The sequence below is a fragment of the Pleurodeles waltl genome, chromosome 9, assembly GCF_031143425.1.
Source record: "Pleurodeles waltl isolate 20211129_DDA chromosome 9, aPleWal1.hap1.20221129, whole genome shotgun sequence".
NCBI lineage: Eukaryota > Metazoa > Chordata > Amphibia > Caudata > Salamandridae > Pleurodeles > Pleurodeles waltl.
Genome location: NC_090448.1, coordinates 1141006647 through 1141030001, shown reverse-complemented (window position 1 = coordinate 1141030001; position 23355 = coordinate 1141006647). Strand labels below are relative to the sequence as shown.

The window sequence follows — 23355 nt, the reverse complement described above, 5'->3', positions numbered from 1 at the left end:
ACAAACTAGGGTTCACCGTCAACTTTGCAAAATCAAACATTCTGCCAAGCAAAGTACAGCAATATCTAGGAGCCATAATAGACACGACAAAAGGAGTAGCAACCCCAACTCCACAAAGGATTCACAATTTCAACAGAGTCATTCAACACATGTCTCCAAACCAAACAATACAAGCAAGAACAATACTACAGCTCCTAGGCATGATGTCCTCATGCATAGCCATTGTCCCAAACGCAAGACTGCACATGAGGCCCTTACAACAGTGCCTAGCCTCACAGTGGTCCCAAGCACAGGGTCACCTTCTAGATCTGGTGTTGCTAGACCGCCAAACTTACCTCTCGCTTCTATGGTGGAACAGTATAAATTTAAACAAAGGGCGGCCTTTCCAAGACCCAGTGCCACAGTACGTAATAACAACAGATGCTTCCATGACAGGGTGGGGAGCACATCTCAATCAACACAACATAAGAGGACAATGGAACATACATCAAACAAAACTGCATATAAATCATCTAGAATTATTAGCAGTTTTTCAAGCACTAAAAGCTTTCCAACCAATCATAACCCACAAATACATCCTTGTCAAAACAGACAACATGACAACGATGTATTATCTAAACAAACAAGGAGGAACACATTCAACGCAGTTAAGCTTGTTAGCTCAAAAAATATGGAAGTGGGCAATCCACCATCAAATTGGTCTAATAGCGCAGTTTATTCCGGGGATCCAGAATCAACTGGCAGACAATCTCTCTCGAGATCACCAGCAAGTCCACGAATGGGAAATCCACCCACAGATTCTGAACACCTACTTCACACTCTGGGGAACACCTCAAATAGACTTATTTGCAACAAAAGAGAACGCAAAATGCCAAAACTTCGCGTCCAGATACCCACACAAGCAATCCCAAGGCAATGCCCTATGGATGAACTGGTCAGGAATATTTGCTTACGCTTTTCCTCCTCTCCCTCTCCTTCCTTATCTAGTAAACAAATTGAGTCAAAACAAACTCAAACTCATTTTAATAGCACCAACGTGGGCAAGACAACCCTGGTACACAACACTGCTAGATCTGTCTGTAGTACCCCACATCAAACTGCCCAACAAACCAGATCTGTTAACGCAACACAACCAACAGATCAGACACCCGGACCCAGCATCGCTGAATCTAGCAATCTGGCTCCTGAAATCCTAGAATTCGGACACTTACAACTTAGCCAAGAGTGTATGGAAGTCATAAAGCAGGCCAGAAGGCCAGCCACTAGACACTGCTACGCAAGTAAGTGGAAGAGATTTGTTTGGTACTGCCATCATAATCAGATACAACCACTAGACGCAACGCCAAAACACATAGTAAATTACTTGCTCCATTTACAAAAAGCAAAGCTAGCCTTCTCTTCTATTAAAATACACCTTGCAGCAATATCCGCATACCTGCAAACTACCTATTCAACTTCCTTGTATAGGATACCAGTCATCAAAGCATTCATAGAAGGGCTTAAAAGAATTATACCACCAAGAACACCACCTGTTCCTTCATGGAACCTAAACGTGGTCCTAACAAGACTCATGGGCCCACCTTTCGAACCCATGCACTCTTGCGGAATACAATTCCTAACCTGGAAAGTTGCCTTTCTCATTGCCATTACATCTCTAAGAAGAGTAAGTGAAATTCAAGCGTTCACAACACAAGAACCTTTTATACAAATACATAAAAATAAAGTCGTCCTACGACCTAATCCAAAATTTTTACCAAAAGTTATCTCACCATTCCATCTAAATCAAACTGTAGAACTACCAGTTTTTTTCCCACAGCCAGATTCTGTGGCTGAAAGAGCACTACATACATTAGATGTCAAAAGAGCATTAATGTACTACATTGACAGAACAAAAGACATCAGAAAAACTAAACAGCTATTTATTGCATTCCAAAAACCTCATGCAGGTAACCCAATATCAAAACAAGGTATAGCCAGATGGATAGTTAAATGCATCCAAATCTGCTACCTTAAAGCAAAAAGACAACTGCCCATTACTCCCAGGGCACATTCAACAAGGAAAAAAGGTGCTTCAATGGCCTTTTTAGGAAACATCCCAATGCAGGAGATATGTAAGGCAGCCACTTGGTCTACGCCTCACACATTCACAAAACACTACTGTATAGATGTGCTTTCCGCACAACAAGCTACAGTAGGTCAAGCTGTATTAAGAACTCTATTTCAGACAACTTCTACTCCTACAGGCTAAACCACCGCTTATGGGGAAATAACTGCTTACTAGTCTATGCATACCATGTGTATCTACAGCGACAGATGCCATCGAACTGAAAATGTCACTTACCCAGTGTACATCTGTTCGTGGCATCAGTCGCTGAGATTCACATGGACCCACCCACCTCCCCGGAAGCCTGTAGCAGTTCAGAAGTTACCTTCAATTTTGTACATTTGCATATATATTATTTAAACCTTTAGTAGGTACATACTTACACATTTCATTGCGCGGGCACTATTACTATAGTACAACTCCTACCTCACCCTCTGCGGGGAAAACAATCGAAGATGGAGTCGACGCCCATGCGCAATGAGCACAGAAGGAGGAGTCACTCGGTCCCGTGACTCGAAAACACTTCTTCGAAGAAAAACAACTTGTAACACTCCGACCCAACACCAGATGGCGAGCTAATGCATACCATGTGAATCTCAGCGACTGATGCCACGAACAGATGTACACTGGGTAAGTGACATTTTCATTACCATATACACCCACTGCCATGCACAGACTTTGCCTGTGCATTGCAAGGATTGGCTGCAGGACCTGGCCACAAGCCAGGCCCTGTGGCCAACCCCCTGCACGCACCCAACCCCACGCCATGCATGGCCAAAGGTCATGCGCAGCGTGGATTGACTGCAGGCCAGGTCCATTGGCCACCCCCACATGCACCCAACCCCACGTGGGTTTGGTGGTGAGTGGGTGTATTTTTTTTTTTATTGTGGCTCGGATCCGCGGGTCCCTCGCACAGTTACACTGGGGATCACGCTGAGCCCCGCGATAGATCTGCGAATAAGGGAAAAAATAATATTTGGGCAATATCTTGCCCATGAGGGCTCCATTTGTCCTGTGGGGTCAGGATACCTCTATCTTGACCCCTTATGTCAGTTTTTGATTGTCCATCTCCCACCCCGGGCCAATAAGAGAAACAAATTGATAGTTGAAACTTTCCTCTAAGGTTGCAGCCAGCCAATCGGAGCCTTGCTTTTCCCCTGGGATCCGCGGATCCCCCATGGGTGGATCCGTGAAGGATCTGCATCTCTAGATGTCTATATTTTTTCCCCCTTCAAAAGCTCCGAATCTACTGAACAGATTTGCACCAAATCACAAAAAGTGGACGAAGATCTACCATCTTGCCAAATTTGGTATAATTCTGTTCAGTGGTTCAGACTGTAGCCGTGCCTAAAGATTACAAAATCCCCATAGACATAGAATGGAGAAAAGCGTTTTTGGACCACTCTTCCCCCTTTTCTCAGCCCCCTCTTGATGAACCACCCCGAAACTTTCAAGACAGCAGCTGCACTAATTTGCTTACTAGTTTTGAAAATTTTGTTCAGAGTCGTCAAACGGTGCCAAAGTTATTAGCAAAACAAAACACACTATGTTTATGAGAAATTAGGTCCTAACTATAACTACCTACTGGCTATCGCTGATTGAGGGGGTAAGTAATCGTTTACTAGAGAAGTGAAGCCATGCATTTGCATTTTTTGTGATCTTTCTTTGTACTTTAAGTATTGCTTGTTTGCACAGTGACTCCTGCACTTTATTGACATTTTTGCAGTATTTACGATTGCACTTAGGCCCATAATTATGCTTTTTGGCGCAAAACTGCGCTCATGCAGTTTTGCAGCAAAACATTTAGCGCTGGCTTGCGTCATTTCACAACGCCAGTCGGGCGCCTTATTTATTGAATGGCGGAAGCTGGCCCTAAACTTGGGCTAGCATCTTAGAAAAAAGACGGTAGCCAGATGGGGGTGGCAGTAGGGAAGGAGGGGGTTGTGCATCAGAAAATGACACCAGCCTGGTTAGAGGCAAAAAAAATGCCTCTAACCAGACTAGCGCCATTTCCTGGCACGCAACCACCAAACAACCAAAAAAATGACTCCTGTCCTAGTAAAGACAGGAGTCATGCCCACCACACCAATGGCCAGCACAAGGGACAAGTGTCCTTTGGGAATGGCCATAGCACCCTGTGCCATGCAGGGGGCCCCAAGTTAGGGCCCCCGATGGCAAAAAAAAAAAATGAAAAAATACTTACCTGGGATGAGGTTCCCCCATCCTCCGGTGTCCCTCTGGTGTGGGTGGGGTTGTTCCTGGGGCTTGGGGAGGGCATCTGTAGACCCATTCCATGGTGTTTAACCATGGAAATGGGTCCACAGGTCCCCTAATGCCTGGTCTGACCCAGGCGTTAAATAATAGTGCAAAGCAAGCTTAGCAGCATTATTGAGCCCCACCGTGCGTCATTTTAGCACAGGGGGATAAATATGGGGCTACGGGGATAGCACCATTTTTTGGATGGGAACACCTACCTTGCATCTCATTGACACAAGGTAGGTTCACTCATCCTAAAAATGGTGCAAACACCTATATTTTGACATTAAGACGTGTCTATTGTCAAAATATAAATATGGAGTTAGGTTTGCACCAAATGTGCGTAAAAAGAAAATGGCGCAAATTCGGCACAAAAAAAGTATAAATATGGGCCTTAATGTTTTAATTGCAGATTTGCACATGGTTAGATTTTGTTGGGCTTTCTGGGCAGATGTAATATCAGGATGGTAGTATGATTCCTGTATGACAGTGTTTTTCTGGAAATGTTATTGTAGAGTGCTATCCTGCCGATTTATAGTTTTCAATCCTCGTATTAGTTTATTACTGTAGCTAGGCCAGATCGAAACAGTCAAACCTTTGTTGCCTGGGGCTAGATTATTGGGAGATTAGCTGGGATTAGTTTTTATGGCTGCATTAAATATTTATCTGTGCTTAAAACACTTTCTACATTGTCTATTTATTGACTATTTGTGCTATAAAAGTGATTATTTGATTAATGTACCACCTAAATAACAAGATAAATTAAAATAGATACAAACATATGTCTTAGAACCTACAGGTAATTTTATGGCATTGACTGGGAATGGGTGTGTAAAAACAGAACTCCAGGCACCTAATACATGATCTCAGGGGTCTACAAATCTACCAGCCCACTTGTAGGTGATTTAAAGATTTCTTGATGGTTCAAAGTAGAGGCTGTTAGTGTGGTCTAGTCTTGAGTTGGCATCGCTATTACAGCCAGAGATCGATAGGGATTTGTATAATATTTAGGAAGCGATCCCCTGTGATTCAACACTCTACTTTCGTCATAATTTATTATCATGCATGTCTGCAGAGTAAATGCGAAAACATCAACCTTACCGGATAAGAGATATTTTGAAGACCTCTAAAAAATTTATTTCAGCTCATAAGTCAAGAGCGGAACCAGGGGGTGGAATATGAGTATTACCTGCCCCACAGAGGAGGAAGCTTGGGGTACCAATGGAGCTACAGTTCGTGGACTGAGTGCAGCGCTGAGTGTGGAGGAGGTAGGTGTCTGTCAATTTCCCATAGTCACATGCAGTCTCTATGTTTTAAAGGAAACCAATTCTATTTCAGTGCATGTATATTGCTTTTCGAAAGTAAGTCCGTTCAAAAGGTGGCCTCAAGGCGCTTGATCCAAAATGTACCAATGCAAGGTGGCTGGAGGTGGGACGACATTCACGACAAAGACCCAGGTCTCGAGGGCAGTGATTGTCATTCTTTTTCCCAGAAGAAGTTGCTAGAATTGTGCAGCATGGAAGCCAGATAGAGTCGCTGTCCCTTCAACCCTGGCACGCTGATAGTCTCGGGATAATCTACGTTTAGCAGACCTCAAATAACAACTGGAATGTTATTGTATGAATTTTGGGGTTCGGACGAAAAAGCCAATATTATGGAAGGTGTTGTAGACACTGAAGAAAGACTTGAATCAGATTTTTATTAGGCCTGGGTTTGATGTAAATTACGCTGGCATCATTCACTTAAATTCAGAATTTTCATGCGAAATTGATAAAATTAAGCCACATTGTGTAATCATGTGCCATTCGTGGAAATAATTTACTGCGAACGCACATGAACCACAGAACACAAGCAGCTGTTGCGCTCAGTGCTTTAACTGCGTCTCTTAGCCGAAAACTGATGCCAGGACACATTTTACGTCAAAGTAAAGCCCAAAATGTTGGATTCACATTTGGATAATTATGCATAATTTTGCATAACGGGAAAACAAGTTACACAACTTTTGCACTCCCCTAATTACAGATAAATGGTTCCTCCCTAGTTGCCCTTGGAGTTGTTGAGGTCTTGGCAAAGTTTGGCATGGGGGTATCTCCTTGTGGAGACAGAGGATGGAATGTATGGGGCTTGTTACTCTCACCGACATTGGTTCTTTTTTTCATATACTTCTTCGCTGTCCCACCTTGCTGTGTCCATGCTGGACCTGATGTATTTCACAGGGGAAAACTATGCAGAGTTTACAGCACAGTATCTGCTGTTATTAAACGTGACATGTGATGGGCATGGCTATGAGGTGGTGGGAAGTCTATTGTGCTGATATTTGTGATCCGATCTCCCATTGTTTTGTGTTTTACAAACACATTTATTCCTAAAACGAAACAAATACAAAGTAATGGAAGCAGAAGCAGTGTCCTTGAAGCATCTAATGCCCTCCAAGAATACTGAGGAAATAAATACACTTTTTCTTAATGAACACCAAGAGGAATGTCTTTAACGGCCAATCATGTAATCATTCACTCTCCTTTGATTACAGTAATCTATACCTTATTGATGTTCAAATCAGTATTAGATCACAGATGATGGCACTCGAGTGTTCATTGCTTCTGTACATTGGAAGATACTTCATCATGATTACTGGTTTGATACCATGTTGACATGGTACACTACAATCCCCTACTATTCTTAAGCATGTTGAGTCATATAATCATTAAATATTGAATCATTTGCATCAATAAAGGGTCAAGAAACGGCTCATAAAGTTTCCAGCAGCTCTGAATCATGTCCTGGACAGCATTTTGTTCCAGGAGAGTGATCACAGCTTCCCTTGTTACCACTCACAAGATTTTCAGATGAAATAGATTGTCAGCTAACATGGAGAAACCATTTAAAATAATTGATTTTAATTTTCAAATAGTGTTTTTAAACTTCGTTACAAGTGCATAAAAGAAGTATTGACCATGATGCAACAACCCCTGGCTCTTTTAAGTTCAGGAGTGCCATTCCCCAGCCTGCCCATCATCTGTGTGGCGTTTCATTTTTAGAAAGGTTGTGAGAGGATGTGATCTTGTTATTGACAGCTTTTGTCTGCAAGCACTGGAGGGTCCTTCATTTTATATACCCAATATACCAATCCCTTGATTATCATAACCAAATGGTGTAAGAACTCAGCACAACTGATGCTTTCATTACTGGCATATTAAAAACAAGAATGGTAATTAAAAATGGGTATAAAGTATGTGGGCCCAATATATATATATTAATATTAGAGTAATCTTTTTTTACTCTAACCAGCCTAGCGTCATATCTCCATACCGCCACCCCAACCCAGCTAACATAATTTTTTTTTACGCTAGCCCACCCTATGTGCTGGATTTCGCCATACCATAAATATGCAGTTCAGCTGGCGTCCTGGAATGGTGCAAGCCGGCGCTATACTTTTTTACGCAAACCTGCATTAGTGCAGGTTTGCGTCAAAAAGTATAAATATGGGCCGTGATTTGGCACATGGGCCCATATTTATTCTTTTTGACGCAAAAAAAAAAATTGTATTTTGTGAGTTTGCGCAGCTTTTGCATAAAAAAATGATGCAAATGCGGTGCTAAAAAAGTATAAATATGGGCCATGGTCCTACTTTCCTCTTTGGTCTAGGTAATACATTTGCAAAGTGCACAGAACCTTTGAATTTGTACCTTAAAAGACTCCTTGATTCAGTTGTGAAAGATACTGAAGAAAAGTGAAACCTATCAATTTTCGTGGCATTAACTCCCCATGTTTCTGTAATGAGACTAGATAAAACCAAATGATTAATTTGTCCTTTTGTCCATACACTACCCAAAGCTCCACCTCCTCTTTACTTTTAATATCTAGGGAATAGTACACAATCATTTCCAGAAACTGCACTGGAAAAATAGTTTTGACCACCAGTGGTGTGGACCTGCGCTACACATCTTTGCTGGGCAAAAATTAGAGCTTACAGTGCTGGAAGAGACAAAAACATGGACAGACAACATGAGCTTGACAGCCGTGATTTGCAGTCAATATTTATATTTCATGGTTCAGATTTGCTTGATATTCTCAGCAACCGCTTGCTTCAGAAGTGTAACAGAACACCTGTGTAATCTTTATTGTTGAAAAGCAACTGTAGTATAATGACAATAGAAATGAAGATCTAAATATGCATGCGTGGATATTCAGAACAAAGGGCCTCAATACAAGTGTGGTGGTCCGAGGACCGCCAAACTCGCAGTGACAGTCGGACCGCCACATTACAGCCCTGGCGGGCGCAGCGGATACTTGACTGCCGTCTCTACCAGGAACATCGTTGCTGACGGCGGTCTGAACTCAGCGCCGCCGTGCTGATTACTACTCAGCTTTCCACCAGCCTTTCCATGGCGGACACCCCACCATCGAAAGGCTGGCAGAAAGCCAGTGCTGGGGATCACGGGGGGCCCCTGTACTGCCCATGCTCATGGCATGGGCCCTCCTGCCCTGCACCATCAGAATGCGCGCTGTCTCCTAGGCCGTGCTGGTGTCCTAAGGGAGCCATGGCCAATATTGTAGCACTGTTCCCGCCGGTCAGCCCGGTGGGTACACGTAATACAATGTTCCCACCGGTCAGCTTGGCAGTAACAGTGTAATTCGCTTTGGGGGCCGCCACTGGAATGACAGTGGCGCCCTCTTCGCAAGTTTGGCGGTCAGCTTGTCTGCCCGCCAAATTCATAATGGGGCCCAAACTCCAAATCAATCCCATGTGTTTCTTCTATGCTTTTCCAAGGCGGTCTCTCTGCTGATTGATCTGAATAGATAAATAAATAAGAAATGTGCAACCTTTGAAATGTAAATTTGATTCACTTTAGGAACTGGATATTTTTATTTTGTGCAGGGGCCTTTGAACAACTTCCCACCAAGGGCTGTCCCATGTGAAGGGCTAGTTTTAATGGAAGGATATGAGTTTGCACTATTACTCCTTCATGCTTTTGCCTCAAAATATGATTGGAAGCTTGTTTTGCAGTAACCAAAATATGTTCTAGGATATGCCCTGGAATACAGAATTAAAAGTGTTGCATATAGTTGACGTCCAGTTTGGCCAAGTTACTATTGTTATGCACAAGACTTAGGAAAACCAAAGAACACCTTAAATATTATAATTCATTCGTAAACTTTGAGAGGCATTAGGGAATAACCAACATGCAAACCCAAAGAAAAAAATGACAGCAGAGAATCATGTGAAAGGGTAGGAAAATGACAAAGCAGAGCAGCCAGGTTGAGCCTTGCCCAATATATGAATAGTTGGAGATTTCTTTCCATTCTTCTGCCTTCAACATGTGCGAGCCATATGTCGACCTAGAAACTCCATTATGTATACGGTAATGGTTTGTGAAAAGATACAGCACTTTTGTACAATATCTGAATCTCTCGGTGTATGATATCCATCAAATTTACACACAGTTCTATCTGCTGCTCTTATCCTACTATTCAACACTTCTGTTAGAAATATTACTGTCACTTAAATAATCAAGTACATAAATAAATACCCTGAACAATTTATTACATGTTTAACCACCTAGGTTCTAAAGTTATGACAACATAGTGCCCTGCATGATTGTGGAAATTCAACCCTTTATCAAGCTTAGTGCTGTGAACTTTCTTTCTTCTGTTCCTGTTTAGGTTATCAGTCCCGACTGGTGTTTTGCACGATTGACAACGAAGCGTATCCGGATTACATGTGTAAGAACAGCAGACCGCCAGAAAATAACAGGACCTGCAGCATGCACTCCTGCCCTTTGACGAAACGGTGAGCTATGAGGAATACAACCCCACCCACTCACACTGCCCTCAGCAGAGATGTCATTCATAAGGGCCCCAAACCTCAGACTTTGCAAAGTGGATCAGATTCACAAAAAGTAGTTGTAAATTTAACCCCATGGCTTTCCCTCCTCTATGTGGACTAAATTTCCAACTAGCAAGCAGTTCACACAGGAATCCACAACTGCTAGGAACATGTGACAGTCGCAGACTCTCAGGCATACTTGTGAGTTATTTTAGGAATTCCTTGTTATTCATATTAGATACCATGTATGTTATATACATGATGTACATTTACTTATACATAAACCTTAGAAATACAATTGTTCAAAGGGGAAAATATATTTCTTCTACAACCCCTACCAGTGGTGGCCGCCTCATATCTTAGGGGGAGGGGTGGGGAGAGAGATGGGGGTGGGGGCTGATCGCGGAGGATAAATAAAAAAAGATTTTTTTTTAAAAAGGTACCTTTTTCTCGTCATCACCGCCACCGCCTCTTGCCGCGTTGCTCCTCTGGTCTTCTTGTGGTGTCCCAGCGAATGCCGGGACACCAGCACAGGCTCCCCAGCAATCCTGGTGCTGCTTACATGCTAAACATAGCATGTAAGCAGCGTCAGGATTGGTCTGAGAGGCTCGGAGTGCCGCTCAGACACAAGCCTGGAGTCTGTGCTGTTTCTCCAGTCCAGCTGTGTATACAGCTGGGCTGGAGAAACCGAAGTGCGCATGTGTGTTTAGCCAGCCTCAGACGGCTAGCCAAACACACATGCGCACTTAGTGCACTCTCTCCTTCTCCCCCGCCCCACCTCCCACAGCCCAGCCCTGCCCCACCCTGAACCCACTGCTGAGCCAGCAGATGAACGATAAAACTATAATTAAATATCATTTTATCTTTCATCTCCTGGCTTATCCAGGGGAGCGACGCTCCTTAGCCATTGCGAAGGAGCCTCCCCTGATCCCTACACATTTCTGTGGCTGTTCCCTCGCCATTTACCTCCCGGTACAGATTTACTGCTGTACTTGACAAAATAAATCACAGACCATGTCCCGGATGGGATGTGCATATAATGGTTTGAGAATACCCCAATACCTCACATATTTGAGGGTGTTCACCCGCTTTCCCAGACTTCCCTGCTCTGAAACCCCTACTACATACTCCCACACTCTGATGTTACATTATATATACAAAAAGCCATTTGTGCATTTAAGTCCATCTTGCACACATATAAAGCTTTGTGAATAGGGCCCAGTTTGAGGAGTCTGCTGTCGCTAAATCCGTGATTATCAGAACCAGTAGGTCACTGTTAAGAAAAACTCTAAGAACAATTGACTCTTCAATTAAATTTTCTAACCTTGGGCTACTAAAATATATTAAGATATTTTGGCCCTCATTCCGACATTGGCCGGCGGCGGTCGCCGCCGGCCTGTCGGGGGCCGCCAGAATACCATTCCGCGGTCGAAAGACCGCGGCGGTGATTCTGACTTTCCCGCTGGGCTGGCGGGCGGCCGCCTTCAGGCCGCCCGCCAGCCCAGCGGGAAAGAGGCTTCCACGATGAAGCCGGCTCGGAATCGAGCCGGCGGAGTGGAAGCTGTGCGACGGGTGCAGTTGCACCCGTCGCGTATTTCACTGTCTGCGAAGCAGACAGTGAAATACATTTAGGGGCCCTCTTACGGGGGCCCCTGCAGTGCCCATGCCAGTGGCATGGGCACTGCAGGGGCCCCCAGGGGCCCCGCGACCCCCCCTACCGCCATCCGGTTCCCGGCGGGCGGACCGCCGGGAACTGGATGGCGGTAGGGGGGGTCGGAATCCCCTCGGCCTTGGAGGATTCAAAAGGGCGGCGGTACACTGGCGGGAGACCGCCAGTGTTGCCGGTCCGACCGCGGCTTTACCGCCGCGGTCGGAATGCCCTTGGGAGCACCGCCGGCCTGTCGGCGGTGCTCCCGCGGTCCTCCAACCCGGCGGTCTCGGACCGCCAGGGTTGGAATGACCACCTTTGTCTCTACACTGGAAGGTTCCTCATATTAACCAGCACATTTGTTATAAATATAATGTTTTGAAAGCATAGGAAATAAAATTCTACTTTGAAAGCTACTAGCCAAGAGCACATGCGCTTCACTACCGCCACCAGCAAACAATTGCGTGTAAATATTTTCAGAATTTACATATATGTACCCAGACCCAATCCTTTCTAAAATAAAAAAATGGGCATGGGCAGTATTTTGGATTGGATTTTTAAACTCCATAAAAAGATGGACAGGTACCCATCATTCAAACCACACTACGTCTTGACACAATCTCCCCACAAACCCAGTCAATATTCAGACGTATTTATCCCGAAACTTTCTGTCAAATGGGCCTGGACCAGATGTACTAAAAGACTGGTCACAAAAGTGGCCACCAACTGTGCTGCAACTTTGTGCCACCAGTCTTTCATTATGTGATGCTACCTATGTGTTATAGGTCACATCGTACAATCTTCAGACACGGTGGGGGGGGGGGGAAGCACAGCCCGCCTAATGGACATTAATTAGGCCGGTCACTATTTGCAACCCCCTTTGCTTGCCTACACAGAGAGAGAGAGAGAGAGAGAGAGAGAGAGTGTCCTGCAAGAAATAGCAGACCGCCATCTCTGTTGTCACATTCCTTGGCAGAAGAAGTCCATGTTCTTAAAAGGATCTGGTGTAGCTTTAAAAAAAGGTTTTGGGAATTCATTGAGAGGAGCAGGTACTTGCCACCGGGACCACTGCCTGCTTCCCCCAAGGTTGCCCGACAGGCTTCACAAAGGGAAAAGTGTCCCCTTTGCCAGTCAGTTAGCACCTCATTTGAGGTGCCATCAACTGATCAAACCAGTTGCAAACCATTGATAAATAACATTGCAACTCAAAATCAAAAGGGGACCTATTATTTGCAGTTTAGAACACATCACATAACCTATTTTGCAAGTTGGAAAGCCTTTTCTGATATGCAAAATGGGTTTAAGAAATAGAAAATAAGCCACTTTGCTAACTCAAACGCGGCGATTTTGGAAGTCGCAGGGTTTACGATCTCAACGCGACTTTGTACTTCTTCCCCGCGTTTCTTTGGTTGCTCGTACTTTTCTTTTGAGTTGAAACAGTATGCACTAAAACTCACCCTAAGAGTGTCTCATCACAGTCCAGGCCTCTCCTTAAAAGAGCTTTAAGCAAGCAAATAAAGAGGATCTCGTGAGACAGGGATAGGAATGATTTCAGCAAAAGAAGGCATGCATGGATGGTCATCGTGTCTTATAAAGAACCTGCCTGCAGTTGTGCTTGACAGTTTTACTTAGATTCTCTTACAAGATCAGGTTTCTTCAGCTGACTTTGGCCTGTGTCAAGCTGCAGGTTTCCTGCCACAACGGTCGTGGACACCTCTTCTCTCTAAGTGCAGACTTTGCCATCAATATAAGGAAAGTTTGACTCATTGCATCAACTTGCCCTAAGCTTCTTATTGAACATAGGAGTTGGCAGGAAACATTTTTTAATCAGAATAGCATCAGGACACACCGCCACGGGCCACTCTTTTATTTAAAGGGTGAAAGCCCCCCAGTGATTGCAGCTTTCGTACAGTTCATTACAGAAGCCAAGAGGTCACTGTTAAAGGTCCATTAACAGTTGTGCCAGTGTGAAGGATGCACGAGCACTTCTTACCCTGATGCTGTTCGATGCCATCCGTGCACTTCATAGCAACCGTGCTCCGTTACCCCTGCACTTTACACTTGGTATCATGGAAGAGACAATATAAGACACGATGAGAAACGGGAATATGAGGTGATGCTGCTGCCTGTGACGGAGCTGCGAGTAAATGATACAGTCTGTTGCTGTTCAGTTTCATCCTTGCACTTTATAGAGAATTTTGCACTTTACAGGGTATCCTAAAAGAGGCAGAATAAGATATGATTAGAAATAACTTCCCGCCTAAGGAAAAAGGGAATATGATGCGATACTGCTGCCCATGTAAGGAAAAGGGAACATGGATTCTATCTACAGCAAAGCATGACTTACTCGAATAGCTATTTGTGCAGAAACAGAGACTTTCAGGCACTATGAATATCACACAGTCTGATGGACGGCAGCACCAGTCCCTCATGAGGGTCTACTGAGTATGAGCACTCTATACGGGCAGGTTAGCACCAATTCTTTGTACGGTGGGGTGGGGGGCGAGCAACTCTGGGGTGGATGGTTCAACCGCATAATTAAACTCAGAGAACTAGTATCCGAACTTTGGCCGGCTTAACTCCTTCCCTGTTTTTACGTTAAAGTTTTAGTTTATAATGACCCCGGGATAATATAGTCCATTATGTTTATCATCATAATTTTAATGATTTTGTTCATCTATTGTATTGCCCTGTATTACGGTATGGTTATAATTGATAGAAATATACATACTCTATTACAGTCCAGACTGCAATAATTTAGGCCTGTTTTTTGTGTGTTCATTTATTTTGATTTTAACTAGAGAAGTTGCTACATCTTTCAAATATGAAAGAAAGGTTTAGGGTCAATAGACCTGCAAAGATGCTGGGGGGCATATATACAAGTCCCTAGCGCCACCTTGTGCCGCCATAGCATATATATATATTTTTTTTTACACTAAGGCAGCGCTAAGTTGGCTTTTCCCCTGTGCTGTATCTACAAAGTGGCATGCGCCATTTTGCAACCCCTTGCGCCACATTATGCCTGTGCCAGGCATAATGTATGCAAGGGGTCGTCCCGATGCAGGGAGACCCAAAAAACGGCGCAGTCAAATTTACAACATTCCACTGCGCCATTTTTCCGTAATTTTTAATGCCTACTCAGAGCTCATAATTCCTGTGGCTGGAGTCTGTACCGGGGGTGTAAACACATATGTCTAGCCTTAGGTGTGAATCTACTCTCGGAAATAGAGAATAACAAACAAGAGTACTTTTTCACCTAAGTACTGCAATAGATGTACACATGAGTACATTTACACGTGTAAATTTACCTTTGTGAATAGGCCATGTTTAAATATAGACAATTTTGTTTAAACAGTGTTCTAGAGTTGACAATTGTATTTGGAGGCAATCTCCATTTTTAATTAAAAAATATATTTCTCAATCATGATCTGCAACTTTGGCTAAATCTCTGTCCTCTTCAGAAATAACTGGTTTTGTGAATAGTCTCTTGCATGTGACAATGGTGCTTTAGAAGGGCAGATGGTATTTATCCCAGCCCCACCCATCCCAAGAAACCTAATGTGTTATCTTAATTAAATACCTGTGTAACACAAATGTTTGTTCTGTGCAAAAGGATGTCTTACATATATCAACCAGCATTGTGGAGCCGCAGTGGAGGTTGGACCACAAAAATGAACAGGTAACCAGAAAGCAGAAGCTCATTAACTGTGTAGGTGCAGTGTGGTACCATCTTTCCTCTTTGACAAAAACGCTCCACAAATGCAGAATCTTGCTGGTGAACCAATCAGGCGCTTCCTTTGCTGGCATTTCCTTGCCATGGTTTTTTGTCTCAGGTTTGAGTTCTGCTTCCGCTTGCCCAGGGAGAGCTTTGGTGATGCTGCTGTGCACTGCAGGACGGGGCTTGCTGGAAGATAGTTGGCTTTGTGCAGTTTAGTTTGACAGAGGCAGATTTGCCGTGCCTTGTGTTTGAGCTGGTGTGTGGTGGTGCTATACCTCATGACTGGGGCAAAGCAGGCTGGTTTTGTAGAGGTTTTTTACATGTAATTTTTAGGCTGGGCCAGGAACTGTAGAACAGGCCAGTTCACTTAGTAAAAAATAAAAAATTTAAGGATTGAAATCTGAAAAAGAGGGATGGACCTGCGAGGTGGCCACTCTCTCTGGCTGGCATCCCATATGCTCTGGGCATGCCATGTTACAAAAATCCATATGCATCACCAGTATAGCTCCATATATATAGCCTTTTTGATGGCCCAACATTCCAAAAGGATAACTATACCCTGCTTTGTCCCAGTGTGTGAAATGACAGCCCTCTCATGGGGTAATTTTATCAAGTGTGCCAGTTCATCGCCTCTGTGCCCCCCTGTGTTACCTACAGCTGGAAGGTCAGTGAGTGGGGGCCCTGCTCTGCCACATGTGGAGGTGGAACGCAATCGCGCTCGGTGTACTGTGTCTCCTACGACGGAAGAAGTGCTCAAACGGTGGTGAGTGATGCTGAGTGTGCTGCCTTCTCAGAGAAACCCCACAGCCAGCAAGCTTGCAGTCTACGGTCCTGTGCAACGTGGAGCATTGGACCCTGGTCAGAGGTGAGTGCACGTTCCATAATTATGTGTCTGCATCGCTTGCGTCTTCCATGCTACAATTTAGGCTGAGTATGCACTTGTTAGAGCCATGTGTATTAAGCATTTTTTGTAAAGCAGAATGTATAGCTCATGGTTGAGCTTGTGGTGTGTTGGTGGTGAATGTTCATGGTCTATGTGTGGGTTGATCTTTGAGGACCTGGAAAGTTCTGAATCCCAGATTTACTTGAGAAACAAGAGCCAAGCATAAAGTAGAAAGTGAACTTAGGAAACCTATCCACCCACAAAACGCACTGCAATCTGGCAGATGTATTGGTTAAGCTCTAGAATATTTAAAAGCTGCCACAAGCCCCACCAAGATGGAGTGAGCCCTAAAAACAACCTTGGTTCTTGTGACGGAGCCTCAACTCAATGCCAGGAGAAGTTACATTTGTGTTAGAGTCCCATGAGATGTGCAACACCGGACAATCCCGATTGCAGCATTAGGCTGTATGCAATTGTTTTTGTCTCCTCAATGAAGGAGTCTATACATCCTAGTCCAGCAGGTCTTTTGACCCCCACTGAACCACAACTGGAAGCCCAGGACCGCCACATAAGCAATTTCTATGATTTGAACCTCAAAACAATACAAAGATATCCAGAAACAAGTGTACATCAAACAAATACACAAGGTCGGAGCTTTTCAAAATGTAGTTTTATTTCTAAAAGATGAAGCAATATTCTTGAATCTAGGATATCATTCAGTCTTTTTTGCTCCTAATGCCTGGTATCTTTTAGTCCATGCACAGTAGTGTTTAGTTAAAGCCTTCGTTCACCCATACTAGATTCTGTTTGCTGTACTTGTGTTGCTCCCACCAGCCAAGCTAAGGATATCAACTTAATGTATAGCATCCAATTTCAAAATCATTCACATGGTCCTTTAAAAATGTCAGTGTCACCTTTTTGCTTTTTATCTATATATACTTTATTAATCTACCAATATTGTTTAGTTTTTTTAAACAGTCAAGGATTCCCTTATTAAGGGTTGCACACCCTCAGGGGTCCAAGAACCACAGACTAAGAACTGCTGGCCTAATGCATTTTCTCTGAGTGCAATGTGCATGAAAGGCACCATTAGTAAGCACACTTCATACTGTAAGGTAGAAACCACAGCCCCTTTGCGAAGTAATCTTTAAATGCTATAAAATGTTGAAGAGCACTGATGGCCTTATATGCTTACAAACACATCATTTGCCAAAATATTCCCCATAAAACAGTCATTGTGAGACAATCTACAACCTTCTGTATTTAGCATTTAAATCCTGTGACCAATGTCACCGATATATGTTCTTACGAATGTGCTATTTGCAGATTTACCTTCAAAACATCTTTCGGTAAAACAAGCAGCTCTCAGTTTGAAAATGATATTTTAATTCCCATAAACATTGACTAAAAATATTTGCTGAGGCGCTTACGAAAGTGGCATTCACCACTTCCATTCTCGAAGTGCATCAGTTATTTCTACATACTTTGCCACTCAACTCCGTCCTCGCAGATCTCATTCCCTGTGCACAGTGGCAAAGATTTTTTTTTTTTATAACCAATTTTATTTGGTTTAAACGTTAAAAAAAAAAAGGATCTTTAGGTCTGGCGTTTGAAGGCACAGTCGTCAAAGGGACCTATTGCTAACACTATTCATGAAATGGGCTGCGGGTGGGGCCCTTTAAATCCTTGGCTTTATTTGACCTGCCTCTTCCACCCATTGGCTTGAGACTTTGTCCCTCACATCTTGGCTCTGGCCAATACTATTAACGTTTAAGGGGAATCTTTCTGCTTCCCCTGGAGCGCTTGCACTGAACTGAATGATGGACTGCTTTGCAACTCTGGCACTCTATGTGCACTGCTGCTGGCTCCCTTCCTTGTGTCTTGCTCTAATGCGCTAAAGCTGCAAGCGTTTGTACATTAAACAAAGGGGCATATTTACAAGCCCCTAGCGCCACCTTGCACCATTTTCTTTTACGCTAAGGCTGTGTTAAGGAGGCCTTTCTCCCATGCCATATTTACAAAGTATAGCAATGCATGCACTGTTCTTTCCTACCTACAAGAGACGTTTTGCCAAAACTAGAATAGATAACCAATTTATCTTGTGAACTGGAGAATGCTGTAATCCTAAAGTTATTTTTTAATATCTCTGGTATTATTATGGATTGTTCATTCCTGACCACTCTTTTAATTAGGCATCCACCCTGCATTGACTCATACATTGTCCTTTTATTTTATAGTATTAATAAGCATGGTCAGTCCCCATTTAGAAAACACTATCAGATCAAAGAAAAAATGGCAGAAGTGAGATAGGGAAAGTAGAGAAACCCTTTAAAACTCCAATATTAATTTAACTCTGCAATAGTGTTGCTTCTCTTAAGTCTTTCCTCAAATTAACAGACTACCCAGCTCAGTCTGTCTGCAGGAGGGAGTCTTTGGTGAACTAGTTATCTGGTGTGTCCTTCTTTACCTTCCATATTCTTTATTTTTGTTGCTGAACTTTGTTTCACCCACTTTATTAGGCTGATCTCCACTTCCAGTTTACCTGCTAATCAGTGTTACTTTCTTAATTTCCCAAAATCCCCGACTCCACGTTTTTCCCACTGACATATTGAAGGGTGTAATTCAGTCGGAGGACACCGGTATTCACCACTCCTTATTATATGTGTAGGGCTGCACGGATGGTCGAGTCTGAGCTCCAAGTACCTGTATCTGATATAGGCCCGATTAATTTTTTTAACTATTTTTGCAGGCTCAGTTCCTCAGCCCTCCTCTACTTCCCCCATAGACTCTGCTCTAATTTAGGAAAGAGTTGAAGACTCACCTCTTTGAAGAATACTACATCACAGTGCATTAACTGTGCACAACTCAGCTTCCTCTCCTGTTACTCCCGGACTTTAAGCTTGCCTTTGATCATATACTGCTCTGATGCTATTTGGCTAGGCTTGCACTATTGAAATACCATATATATATATATAAAGAGAGCTAATTTATCCTGTTAAGGGATCCAATGTCAATATGCAATTGAAATATGTGATCAATGGATTTCTCATGACGTGTAGACATCTCTCCAATATCCAGATGCCATACGCGACCTCATTCTTAGGACTGCACTTACCAAAGGGTCATTGTTGATAGACATCTTATTTAGGCAATGCCTAAGGATATGGAATTCCCACCTGTACTGCTCACCCTCCAATTTATTCTCCAGCTGCACTCCTGATGGAGGAAGTATCATGGGTTAGGAACCTGTCACAACCTGTGTGGATGGTCTGTGTGCTGCCTGAACATGAATAGATAGGGGGGCCTCCTTCTCTCTGCAGCTGGTGCGGCCGCAATGCGGCTGAATTATGCGGTATATCATTCAAGTGTCCAACCCGTTCAGTATTTTCATATTCTTGACCCTCAAAGGCTCACTTTTTCGTAGACTTTCTCAGAGGTGGCAACGCGATAGCCCTACTCTCCGGGAGCTGGCCACATTAAAGCATACCAATGGCCCACACATCTCACTGCCCATCTAGACAACCAGGGAATAACATTTACACAGCTCCTTATCCCTCAGTTCACCCTTGCTTCTAGTCAAGGCTTTAACTCCAGTTTAGTTTCCCTCTTGGAATGAGCCATTGATCGGCTGTAATCTTGCCCATTTCTTCCGGCACCGCCTTGCTGGTGAAGTACTACCGTGAGGCTCTCATTATTTGTGAGCCTTCCACTTTTGTGTGTTCTTTTAAATTGTCAAGGTAGTTATAACAACAAGTGAAGCAAATAAGGGCTGTTCTTAAGGCTGTTGGAACGCTTCTTTCAGTGCTCGTCAAGCTGTGGGGAAGGAGTTCAAGAACGAACTGTCAGCTGCAGAACCGAGACAGGCGCTCCGGTACAGGACTTTGCATGCTCTCTGGCATCTAAGCCAGCTGTCAGGCAGCCCTGCGTTGGAGAGAACTGCATCCAGGAAATTGGCTGGCATATTGGAGAATGGGGGTTGGTAAGTATGAGAAATGGCCTATATGTTATTCATATCAGAGCATGGTAAAAGTCCTGTCTAGTTACTAAGAAGCTGTAGAATGCATGGCATTTTTTGTCGTGTTTCAGGATTTTATGAACCTCATGCTGACAACCCATTACTTTGAAGCCATCTAAACATACGACTACACTGAATACACTACATTTACATAAGATTACATTTACCCTGGTAGGGTTTGGGTTAGGATAAGTGTTTTGTTTATGGTTAGTGTGTGCATTAGGTTTGGTTTAGGCTAAAGTTTAGGACTACTGTTTATGGATACATTGAGGGTTAGTTTTATGATTCATTAAAGGGGGAGGTGTTAGGTGTCATATTTATGGTTAGAGTTAGCTTCAGAAATAGGGTTAGTGTTAGGATAAGAACTGAGGCCTGGTTTAGGAGTAGGTGTAGGGTTAGGGTTATGGTAAGATTTAGGATTAGGTTTCAAATGAGGGATGGATTTATATTTAAGGTTATGGTTAGGCACCGAGCAAAGGTAAGGCGAGTGTAAGTATTAGAATTAGGGTGTTATGTGTTGGCTTATGTTATGTTGATATGCATATCACGCCAATCACCCAAGAGGGTATCAAGGCGCTTGGACACGTGTGTAGGTTTGCAGCCCCCAAGATGCTTATACAAAGAGGTAGGTCTTCAGTTTCCTGCAGAACTTAAGAATTGAGGGGGGGGCTCTTGTGTGTTGAGAGAGGTCATTGCCTTGGATGCAATGTAGGAGAATGAGCGACCTCCAGTTCTGCTTTTGCTGGGAATGTGTGTGAGTGAGGGAAAGCTTAGGTGTCTGGTGGGTTGGTGAAAGTGTATGCTGCTGTTCAGGTTTTCTGGTCCTGTGTTGTGTGGGATTTTGTGTGTGTGCATGAGGAGTTTGAATTGACTGCGCTTGTGAATGAGGAGCCAATTAATTTTCCTGAGGTGTGGTGTGATGTGGGTGTAGTGTGGGAGGTTGAGTATGAGTCTTACAGCAGTGTTTTGGATTGTCTGGAATCTGTTTAGGAGTTGTTTGGAGATTCCGGCATAGAAAGTGTTGCTGTAGTCCAGCCTGCTTGTGGTGAGACTGTCTGTCTGGTGTTCTGAAGCAACCATTTGAAGATGTTTTGCAGCATGTGTAGGATGTGGAAACAGGAGGTTCACACTGTGTTGACTTGAGCCGTCATGTTGAGCTAGTTTAGGATGATCCCTAGATTTCTTACGTGGTGTGTGGGTGTTGGTCCTAGCTCTGACGGCCACTAGAAGAGCAGTACTTTCGTCCTGTTGATTTGCATCCATTCTGTGGTTATTTTGTCCATCAGAGAGAGGATGAGTTGGGTGACATCTACATAGGAGATAATGGTGTTGTCTTGTGAACAGATGGTGTTGGTGAGCGATGTCGTGTATGTGTTGAAAAGGGTGGGTCTGAGGAACGATCCATGGGGGAATCTGCATATACATTTCTTGGTCTTGGATGTGAAGGGTGGCAGTCTGACCCATTGTTTATTCCTGTGAGGAAGGAACAGATCCATTTGAGCGCAGATCCTTGTATGCCAATCTTGTGGAGTCTTCTGATAAAGGTGTTATGGGAGACAGTGTCAGAGATCGCAGAGTGATCGAGCAAGATGAGGGCTGCTATTTCTCCTCAGTCCAGCATGATTCAGATGTCATCAGTGGCCGCAATGAGTGCTGATTCGGTGCTGTGGTTCTTTCTGAATCCTGATTGTGTTGTCTAAAAGATGGTGACATTCGAGGTGGTTTGTGAGTTGCTTGTTCATGGCCTTCTCGATCACTTTGGCTGGATAGGGAAGCAGGGAGATGGGTCAGAAGTTGCTTGTGTGATTCATTTTGGCTGTGGACTTCTTGAGGAGGGCATTGGTGCCTGCAAGTTTCCATTCATCTGGGAAAGTGGCGAACGTGATGGAGGTGTGAGGATGAGGGTTAGGCTGGTGCTGATTGGTGATATTCCCAGGTTGTAGATGCTGTGGGGGAATGGGTTCGTTAGAGCCACAACCCCTGTTGGAGTTAGACTTAAAGGTAGGGTTTGGAGAGGACGGTAGTAGGATTAGATTGATTAAGGTTTATAGACAATGTACTGGCTAATTACATTATATACAAACCTGTATATAATGTACTTGTGGTCTATGTAGTGCCCTCTATATATTGGTACCTGTACTTTATGTAGTGGCCTCTATATAGTGCTAGTCTGAAGTAGTGATGGTTTATATAGCAATAGCTAACCAGTAGATGTTGCCAATGGGCCTTGGTGGATTGCCATATTTATATGTAGTTTGTGTTGTATTCTTGTCTGTTGTTGATTAACTATGGAGATGTCTTTAGAGTTCAATAACCTTATTTCCATCTATTTATTAAAGAAATGAATGGAGTTGTGACCAAAACATCAACTTGTTGATCTTTAATATCAAGCCAACTACAAACAAAGACAGGCATTGATAAGTTGCTGATGATCCATTTTATTTGATTTTTTTTGTCGGTGAAGTTCTAGCTTATTCATTACGGTACAAAAATATGGCCAAAGCTTATTTAGTATTATTCTTTTATACACATTCCAAACACAAATTAATAGCTTTTACAACTACAGAGTCAATGCATTCTGACTTCAATCATAATAACTTATGGTGTTTTAAGTTTAGCTATCATTATTGCACGAGTAGAAAAGGTCTCAAAACCCATTATTCACAGCAATGATGTCATACCCAAGAATAATTTCTCAGAATTTACAAAGGAATACCTTTCCCATGAATGAGGACTTTCCATCCTTTTGTTATTAATTGTTATGCAATAAAACAGGTAAATAGTCACAAGTATGGTATGGGTCACTAACAATGTCCTGTTGCTCCGGTGACATTTACAAAAGTCTCAGCCTTTGGCATCATGGCTTATTGGTATGTGGCAAGAACCTTTGGCTGGCATTATTGG

The 23355-nt window shown here is 43.4% G+C and overlaps 1 protein-coding gene across 7 annotated transcripts in view; it reads left to right on the top strand.

Annotated features, from left to right (window-relative positions):
• Positions 1-23355, top strand: part of PAPLN (papilin, proteoglycan like sulfated glycoprotein) — a 330912-nt gene that overhangs the window by 250328 nt on the left and 57229 nt on the right. For 4 of the 7 annotated variants that reach the window (XM_069208926.1, XM_069208925.1, XM_069208924.1 and 1 more), the window contains exons 10-14: positions 5505-5628; positions 10025-10151; positions 15449-15514; positions 16211-16418; positions 20239-20415. In XM_069208926.1, coding sequence (XP_069065027.1) covers positions 5505-5628; positions 10025-10151; positions 15449-15514; positions 16211-16418; positions 20239-20415 — 702 coding nt within the window. The remainder of the gene's footprint in view (positions 1-5504; positions 5629-10024; positions 10152-15448; positions 15515-16210; positions 16419-20238; positions 20416-23355) is intronic. The other 3 variants (XM_069208930.1, XM_069208929.1, XM_069208927.1) reach the window with 1 other exon arrangement.